The sequence below is a fragment of the Pelodiscus sinensis genome, chromosome 31, assembly GCF_049634645.1.
Source record: "Pelodiscus sinensis isolate JC-2024 chromosome 31, ASM4963464v1, whole genome shotgun sequence".
Taxonomy (NCBI): domain Eukaryota; kingdom Metazoa; phylum Chordata; order Testudines; family Trionychidae; genus Pelodiscus; species Pelodiscus sinensis.
The window spans coordinates 11,944,843-11,954,621 of NC_134741.1; the positions used below are offsets into that span (position 1 = coordinate 11,944,843).

Here is a 9,779-nt window from a genome sequence, read left to right on the forward strand (position 1 = left end):
ACAGGGTGGCTGGGGAGTTGTGACAGGTATTTGCCAGGATAAAACCTGCAGCCCTAACTGGGAGTGGAATATGGGGGCGGAAGTGAGGGCACTCACTCACAGCTCATTTTTGAGAGTCCCAGCTTTCTCCTGCACTCACCAGAAGGTTTGTGTGTCAGTTTCCCTGACTCTTCACCTATGCGGGTGCCTTTCAGGACTTCCATTTCTTTGGCAGGCTGGAGATCTGGGACCCAAGGCTCTTCCCCTCGTTCCAGCCGGGCAATCAGGTCAAGTCTGGGAATGGGGAGTCCTGCAAGGGTTGAGATCAGGCAAGGTGAAGGCCCATTGAGTCTGGGAAAAGTATGTGTCACAAGGAACATTCCCTGAACTCAATTAATCCAACAGAGGACATCTTAAGAGCAGCAGACTTCTGGGGCAGAATATAGTGGGGGATGAGACAGTCTGGATTGTATTCATTCTGTTCACTTTTTGATGTTGCATGCAATTTCTATTGCCGTCATAACCCCTTTGTGTGCCTCAGTTTCTCTCGGTACTACACCACTATCTAGATGGGGATGAAAATTTGCAGGTGACTCACCCAAATTCCTGAGGATGCCCAGGCCAGCAGGTTCACAATCGCCCAGGCTCATGGCAATCCGAGTCTGGGAAGGGTGTGTGACCAGGTGACAGCTTTTGCCCAGGAAGCTGGACAAATGCTTGAGATGGGGCTGGCTGCAGCCAGGGACGAGCTGTGCAGGGTGGAAGTGAGTATTTCTGGGTACGTCTACATTGCATTCCTCCTTCATTTTTTAAGGATTATTTCTAAGGAAGGGTTTCTTTTTTAAATAACCCAATTTTTTTCTCAAAATACGCTATTTCAGAAAAGTGGCCAGCCACCATTATGCAAATGAAGCACGGGAAACTCAAATCTGAGCTTCATTTGCAATTTTGTTTGTCTGCATTTGCATTCCTCTCTCGAAGGAGGAATGCAATGCAGACATACCCTCTGGCTTGGGGGCAGGAAACACACAGAATGAGGCCTTTCTGAGCAGGGTCAGGGTGGGTTTCTGTTCCTCTGGCCTCCTTCATTGCGATTAGTGGGGCTGTGGCTGGCTCCTCTGGGTCTCTGTGGGGGGCAGAGATGGGGGGCAGGGCCCTTGGCTCTGCGCTCTCTTCTCCCCAAGATGGATTGTGCTGATTGCTCCTGGTCACTGTGCTAACAAGTCTGTTTGATGCTGTGTTCCTGTGAATTAATAAACCTTTTGTTCTACCTGCTGGCTGAGAGTCATGCCTGGCTGCAGATGGGGATGCAGGGCCCAGTGACGCCCCACCCTTTGGTGATAGAGCGTGTTGTCATGCCCTCACTGGGAGTTTTAATGATCTGTGGGCTCTGAGAGACTTGCTGACGCACACACAGCTCTGGGGTTAAACTCTGGGCTATTTCCAAGTCTGAGGAAGCTGGAGCCCTTCTCACGGCTAGAGCCAGTCCCAAGACAGGTGAACAGTGTGTGAAGGAGAAATAATGTCGTCAGAACAGTTCCCTGCTTCTGGCTCCTGAAAGCTGGGGATGAATTACCATTCTCCCTTATATGTCTGACTCCCCTGCTCCCCAAAAGAGAGTTAAAAAGTGTCTCTCACATGGGGGCTGTGGGTCCCACTCCCCTCTCATTGAACTGACCAAGGAAGAACCTGACCCAATGCAGAAATGCCGGCCCCAGGGCTTTGCTAGCTGAGGGCACAGGAATCCTTACCCAGCGATGCCACAGTCTCATAGTCTCATATGAAGGCTAGGACTATAACAGGGTTTAAAAGAGAACTAGATAAATTCATGGAGGTTAAGTCCATTAATGGCTATTAATAAAGATGGGTAAGGAATGGTGTCCCTAGACTTTGTTTGTCAGAGGATGGAGATGGATGGCAGGAGAGAGATTGCTTGATTCACTCCCTCTGGGGCACCTGGCATTGGCCACTGTTGGCAGACAGAATACTAGGCTGGATGGATCTTTGGTCTGACCCAGTATGGCCGTTATGTTCTAGCTCTCCTGCATGATGTCCCTATAGAGCAGAGGTCACCAACCAGTAGATCAGGATCTACTAGTAGATCTTAGAGCCTCTGACAAGGGATCCTGACTGGTTTGGCCAGGAGGCTATCAAGTGCTGGCACTTCAGCTGTCCCTTCTCCCCACTGCTGTGCATCTGCTGCCATTTGCCTTGGAGCTGGCCCCTAAGGAGCCTCCTGCTTTCTGTGCAGGGCATGGGAGGGAGAAGAGGGGTGCTGAGGCCAAGGTGCTCCCTTCTCCTGCTTTGTATTCTGTCTCCACAAGCAGAGAGAGGGCACATCAAGACTTGGGCAGGGGAGAGTTTGCTGGCTGCTTTTGGGAGGGTGCAAGGACAGGACAGGAGTGAACCTGCTTTATCCCTATTGCACCACCACCCAGGAGCAGAGATAAGCAGTGCCCAGCTGGAGCACTCCTTCATTCAAACGCTCTCACAGAGCCTGCACCAAGAACCCCCTCTTGCAACCCAACTGCTTGCCCCAAGCTCAGCTCAGGGCCTCTCTCACACTTCAAATCCCTTAACTCAAGACCAGAGCCTGCAACTCAACCCTCTGCTCCAGGCTGGTGAAAGTGACTGAGAATGGGGGAGGGAAGGAGGACAGAGTGAGCAGGGGCAGGGTCTCAGAGAAGGGGCACAAAGAAGGCAGGACAAGGGTGTCTGGGTTTGAGGTAGATCCTGGATTGCATTTACATTCAAAAAGCGATTTTGTGCTTAAAAAGATTGGAGACCCCTGCCTTATGGCATGGGGAGTCACCTGGCTGCTCCTCACCAACCACTGCTGAGCCTTAAGGAGAAAAGGTATTTGCATATGATTGTCCAGACTCTGAGGCCCCACTTGATGGCTTTCCATTTACACATTTCAAAAAACATGAAGTATTCCCCACTCCACATGTCCAATTTCACACACAAGAGAGACACATACCCCCCAAAATAAGACAAACAAAACCAGTGGATCATGACATGAAGATTGACGGGTTACATGAAATAATTTGCTCAAAGCATCTTTGAGTTCTATACATTCATGTCCATAGGTCTATTTCATAAAGCATTGGGGGGGAGGGGTACAAACCACCTCTGTTCCTAGTCACAGCCCAGATCTCTGCACCACTCCTGCTCTCCTGCCCCAGGTCACGGTCCCCTACTTCACTCACACTCCTTCCCAGATCCCTCACCCCAATCCCTTACTCCAAGCTCCCTTCTGCAACCAACTTCCATCCCAGACCCCCACACCTCCTCCAGAAATAGCACAGAAGAGTGTGGCCTTCAACCACTTATCAAATTCTTGGAGTGGCCCCCCCATTAAAAATGACTGCCCACCCTTGTGTTAATGGCTTACGGTAGAAAGAAAAAGATTCTTTTAACAGAATTTTTTGGAGTGTTGCCAATATCTAAAACTCTGACCGTAATGATTTTTTTAAATCCCATGTTACTAATTAATAAATGGATAACTGTGTTGCATTAAGGCCAGATCTATGCTGTGTGGTAGAGTTCTGGCTCTTATGAGTCAGAAATAGCATGTACTAGGTGAGATTCTAGTGTTGTGTCTTGCAAACTATAGCGACAGAAGCAGCTGCTTGTCAGAATGCACTACTTAGGGTGTACTGAGCATGCTCAGTAAGAGCTGCTGTACACTCTTGGATTCAGAGGCCACTTCTAGCTTTACAAGCATTAAAAAAAGGTTCAGGGGCACATTACAGTGGTGGGATGGGCAAAGTGAGCAGGGGGCAGAAATTATCTGACCAGGATGGGGGTCAAATAACTTTAGGGTAAGGCAGAAGAGGGACTGGAAGGGGAAAAAAATTAGGTGGGTGAGTCAGGAGCTGGGGTTCACCTCGGGAGGGAGAAGCCACCAGATCCTGATCCAGGGATGGAGGGGAAGAGCTGGAGTCTGACTGAGGGAGAGACACTTCCACTCCCTGTGCAGGGGCGAGGAGCAGGAGCTGGGGTTTGGCTAAGGGGGGAGACACTGCCAGGCGCTATGCAGGGTGGGGGAGGAGCTGGGGTTTGGTTCAGTTGGAGACACTGCCAGCCCCCGTGTGGGGGTTTTGTTCCTACACAGGAAGGGACAAAGGGGTAACAGTTACCCAGGGGTGAACCACCTGCCAAGGATGCAAAGCAGAGGTGGGGCCAGAGAAGGAGTTTTATTTCCTCTCTCAGGGCAAAATGTACCAGGGAGGGAGTACAAGGCAGCTTCCTCACTGTGCTTTTAAAGGTTAGGGATGTTAAATTGCAGTTGGTAAGCTAACTCAATGGAATTACCATTGACTATTCGATTAGTTGATAAGAGGCTTAGCTCCTGGGACTGCAGGAGTTGGGACTGAGTAGTTCAGATTCATGCTGTCTCTGGTACTGGTGGGACCATACGGTGACCATATTTCAGACACAAAAATAGGAACACATTAGCCACGCCCCCAATACTGCTAGCCACGCCCCTGCCCTCTTACATCCTGCTCACATGATACAGTAAATCCCACACCTGGGGGGTAGTACTTCCAGGGTCAAGATGGACACAGGACTGGAAGTACAGGCTGTCAGGTGACCCCCTCTAAGAACTTCTCCCACCGTCCTCTACCAATAGGGATGGATTTGGGCACTGTAGGAGACCCCCATGCAACTATACGGCAATTGCATTAACCAAGGCCCCAAACCTAGGGTCTCAGGACACTGCAGCAACTAGGTGTCTAACCTTGATTCAAGATGAGATTCACAGTCCTAATACTTTGCAGTGTAGATGCAGCCCCCTTTGATTCAGACCCTGGGAGTCATCCAGAACTATCCCATAATTTCACTGGATAACTTCCTTAGTCCTCTTAACAGATGCTTACTGGTTCTAATAACTGGTAATCAGAAGGGGCAGAAGCAGCAGCTCATCTGCTGTGGGCAGGGGGCTACTTCAGCCTCACGGAGGGCCTGCTGCACGCAGGGGTTGCTCGTCTGGAGCAGTCTGTGTGGGGGGGGGCCTGGGACCCTGCAGGCAGGGACTGCTCCAGTGTCAAGATCAGCCTCTCTCTGTAGGGTGTGAAGGGGGTTGGGAGCCAGTGGCAATAAATTAGGGAAAATTTACATCCCTAATGAATGGACTGCAACTGCATTTTTTGACGTTACTGCAAAACTATCAAGTGTTCTCCATTTCCACAAGCCAGAGTGACAATACTGAACTAACTATGACAATTACAGGTGAAGAAGACCATGTCACTAACCCTCATCACCACATCTTGAAAAGTACATTTCCCATAGATATCAATGGGGCTGGGCTATTTTATATGAGAAATGCACATGTGAATTCCATCACGGCAATGCCTATGTTATGTAAATAAAACTTAAAACTACTAATTACCAAATAAGACCACTTCCCAACCTTCTTAAAAATGGCCCAATCCAATTTCATTTTAAGCTAGGATTGGGCCCAAACCAATCTGTTGCTATTACCCAACAAGATCGAATTAACATTTAGTCACCCTTCAAAAATATAAAGGGACCAATCAGTAAAAGCCCCACTACCTGGTAAAGATGTTAAGGACTAGTTAACTATCCGATAAGCAAATGTCAGATAGAGGCAGCAAAGGAGGGGCGGGGGAAAGGGTACTTCAAAGCAGCAGTGCTGCATGGAGCCTGTACCCAGGTTACATTGTGCAGTGCTGCCGCTTTGAAAAACCGAGCAGAGCCCGGGATCAGCTGGGGAGTCCCCAGCTGACCCTGGGTTCTGAGGAAATGCTACGTGGAGCCCAGGATTAGTCCCTAGCTGACCCCAGGCTCTGCATAGAATTTAGACGGAACCCAGGATCAGCTGGGGACTGATCCCAGGCTCCAGTGCAGCATTTCAAAGCACACAGAGCCCCAGGTCAGCTCCCCAGCTGATCCCAGGCTCTATGTGGCATTTCAAAGCAGTAGAACAGCACAGAGCCTAGGGTCAGCTGGGGAGTCCCCCACTGACCCCAGGCTCCAGAGGGCACTTCCACTGTGAAATGCACAAGAGCTGGGGACTCCCGCTGAGGACTCTTGTAGATTTCAAAGATGGCATGCCGCATGCGGCCTGGAATCAGTGGGAAGTCCCACTGACTCCAGGCTCCACATGGGTGCTTCCGCTTTGAAATGCACAAGAACCACGGATTTCCTGCTAGCCCCAGGCAGCACACAGAGTTCTGCATTCCAGCAGGGGCTCTTGTACCTTTCAAAGGAGGAACGTGAAAGTGCCTGTCAAGTAAGTCGATGGAAATTGCATCAACTACTCGACTAGTAAGTTATTCCTTAGTTAACATCTTTACTGCCTGGTAGAGGTGATTTCTGAAGAAATTTGAATTTACTTCTGACAGCAGCATTTTCTCTCACTGGAAGTAGAATCTTCAGCACAGGTTTCACTGTGTGTGTCAGAATAGCTCAGAAATGCGTTGTCACAGCAAACGCCATTCAGGTCTAGGCAATGTACAGCTCAAAGACAGAAGAACAAATCCCTTGAAACTGAAAGTCAAAACATCTCACCTCTCCACAGAGCTCACAAAGGGCGTGTTCACCCAAAGACACAAGTCATAACAACCCCCTCTATAGAGAAACAATACATCCTGCCTTTCTGCGTACATGCCAGTGTTTTCAGGTGGCACCTTACCATGCCATTTAAATCATCCACTGCTTGGATGAGGAAGATTGACAAAGAGTCTATCCATCATCCACACCAGTGATTCGGTGATTTCATCGCTGTGGTAACAGATCCGATCTCTCTCTGAGGGTACGTCTATACTACAACGTAAATTCGAACTAACTTAGTCCGAATTAGTTAATTCGAACTAACGCGTCTAGAACTAAAAACTAGTTCGAATTAGCGTTTTGCTAATTCGAACTAGCAAGTCCACATTGAGTGGACCCTGAACAGGGCTTAAGGATGGCCGGAAGCAGTGCCAGCAGGGCATCAGAGGAGGACTTAGAGCGTGGAGATGCTGTCTCAGGCTAGCCGAGGGCTGCGCTTAAAGGGTCCCGACCCCCACCCCGGACAGACAGTTCTAAGGGGTGCCCCGCTTGCAAAGCGGTCCTGGCTTGGATTGCCCGGAGTACCCACACTGGGCACATCACACCACTCGGCCATCAGCCCGGCTGCACTTGCCGCAGGCTGCCATCTGGGGAGAGGGGGCAATTGGGAGGCTGCGGGAGAGCTTCCACCCCCAGAAGCCCGCAGAGCCAGCCCAGTCCTCCCCATCGGGGGCTCGTACCCCATTCCTCCCTCACCTCCTTCCACGTATCCTTCTCTAGCCCCCCTTCTTATTGATGTACAAAATAAAGATAACGTTTCTTCCAACATTGACTCTGTCTTTATTGAACAAAACTGGGGGAGACTGGGAAAAGGAGGTGGGAGAGGGGAAGAGAAAGGCTGGGAGAGGGGAGGGCAACTAACATGATCAGGGGTTGGGAACAGGTCCCAGATGAAGAGAGGCTACAGAGACTGGGACTGTTCAGCTTAGAAAAGAGGAGATGGAGCGGGGACAGGATAGAGGTCTCTAAAAGCAGGGGTTGGGTGGAGAGGGTGCATTCAGAAAAGTTCTTCATGAGTTCCCATAAAGAAGGACTAGAGGACACCAAAGGAAAGGAATGGGTAGCAGGCGTCAAACTAGTAAGAGAAAGTTGTTCTTCACAAAGCAAATAGTTAACCTGTTGAACTCCTTGCTGCAGGAGGCTGTGAAGGCTACAACTAGAACAGAGTTTAAAGGGAAGTGAGATCAAGTCATGGAGGTTGGGTCCATGGAGTAGTCTTAGCCAGGGGGTAGGAGTGGTGTCCCTGCCCAAAGTTTGTGGAAGGCTGGAGAGGGATGGCACGAGACAAATGGCTTGGTCACTGTCTTCGGTCCATCCCCTCCAGGGTCCCTAGGGTTGGCTGCTGTCGGCAGACAGGCTACTGGGCTAGATGGACCTTTGGTCTGACCCAGGACGGCCATTGTAAGCTCAGGGCTCAGGGTCGGGGGTCTCAGTGGACCCCCTTGATTTTCATGCACACCTGCTCCTGGGTGGCCAGGCTGGCAGCTCTCCTGCCCTAGACGGCCACTTTCCTGTGCCTAGTGCGGAGATCGTGGACGAGGTCTACGATGTCCGCACTAGCCCAGGAAGGTGCCCGCCTCTTGCGGTCCAGGGCAAGCTCCCGGGAGCCACCAGCCTGGTCCCGGGAAGAGGGGGTGGGCTGGGGGACATCGGGTGGGTGGCTCTGTGCCGTGCCAGCTGCAGGGTCTGCTGGCTGGGTGCTGGCAGGCTTGCACCTGGCACGGGCACCGTAGCCAGCCCGTGCCCCTTTAAGGGGTCCTGGGCCAGGAGGGGGGCATAGAGTTTCCCTGGTGTTGGCCAGAGTGGCCACCAGGGAAACCTGGGGAGGGCTAGCCTCCCACTAGTTCAAATTAAGGGGCTACACACCCCTTAATTCGAACTAGCTAGTTTGAACTAGGCTTAATCCTCGTAAAATGAGGTTTTCCTAGTTCGAACTAAGCGCTCCGCTAGTTCGATTCAAATTCGAACTAGCGGAGCGCTAGTGTAGCGGCTATGAATGTCAGTTCGAACTAACGTCCGTTAGTTCGAACTAACATTGTAGTGTAGACATACCCTGAGCTCTTGTGGAGCAGCAGGGAGGCTGCAGTGATCTCTCACGGGCAGAGGCCAGGACCGTCTATTTTAGTGTCTCAAACTTTTTGGTCTGGCACAATGTAAACTTTTCTGTGGACTGCCAGTTGCTAATGGAAACTCACTTTTAATTACATAATTACACCTGCACTATTTTGCTAGAGCTACAGCTAGACAGAATGGTTTAATTTAAATTATTAAACAGATTAAGAGTTTTAACTTTCTCATGTTAATTTATCAAACTTCATTTTAAATAAAATAAAATATGAATTCATGTCCAACACAAAAGGTTTCAATGTTTTCTTTATTTATGGACAAGGGTAGGCAATCTTTTTTGGGTCAGGGACCTCTGAGCCACAAAAAAATCAGCTGGGGATCACACAAGTGAGAAACAAAAAAACTTTCCAAGCCTCACTGAGGTGGTACCAAACTGAGACACCTCATTCCTCTGGTGTTCCACTGAGTGAGGAAAAGGGACAGGGAGGACTGAAGTTCAGGGTTTCCCTTAGGCCAAATTTTCTTTTCTGGTGAATTTCATGGATGCCCTTAGGTTCTGCGGTGGAGACAAAAATGAGGGGCTGCCAGTGTGTGGGACAGGGCTGCCATTGAATGGATAGGGATGGGGTGCAGGATCTGGAAGGGAGGTGGGGTGCAGAACGGGGAGAGGTTGCAAGGAATACATGGGAGGTAGGGTGCAGAGGCAGGCTGGGAGCAGGGCCAAGTCTAGGTTTTTTGCTGCCCCAAGCAAAACAATTTTTGGCCGCCTTACACACCCCCCCCCCCCAAAAAAAAACCACTGGGAAAAAATTCTGCTGAAGGAAAAAAAAAGGGTGGGGGAGACCAATTGTTAAGCAAAAAAAGAGGACTCCAAGACTTAAACAGCATGTCCCCATTAAGAGTGAGTGCAGGGATGGGAACAGGTTGAGCACTAAGACCCAGGGGAAGCATTGCTTCCCCTTGGTCTTTTGGCCAGCAGCCACTCTGTGCTGGAAGCCTTGTGGAACCGGGTAAGCACAGGGGCTGGGGATGTTGGGGGCCGGGAGTGGGGAGAGGGGAGGCTGGGTGCTGAGTGTTTGTAGGGTTGCCACGTACCCGGCATTCTCGCCTCCTGGCTGGGGTAAAAAAAATCAGAAAATACCAGACACCTCAGA

General features: G+C 50.3%; 1 protein-coding gene across 1 annotated transcript in view; it reads right to left on the reverse strand.

The window, feature by feature from the left end:
- LOC102449714 (uncharacterized) overlaps positions 1 to 9,779 on the reverse strand; it is a 48,659-nt gene that overhangs the window by 5,219 nt on the left and 33,661 nt on the right. The window contains exon 8 of the mRNA XM_075912482.1: positions 140 to 289. Coding sequence (XP_075768597.1) covers positions 140 to 289 — 150 coding nt within the window. The remainder of the gene's footprint in view (positions 1 to 139; positions 290 to 9,779) is intronic.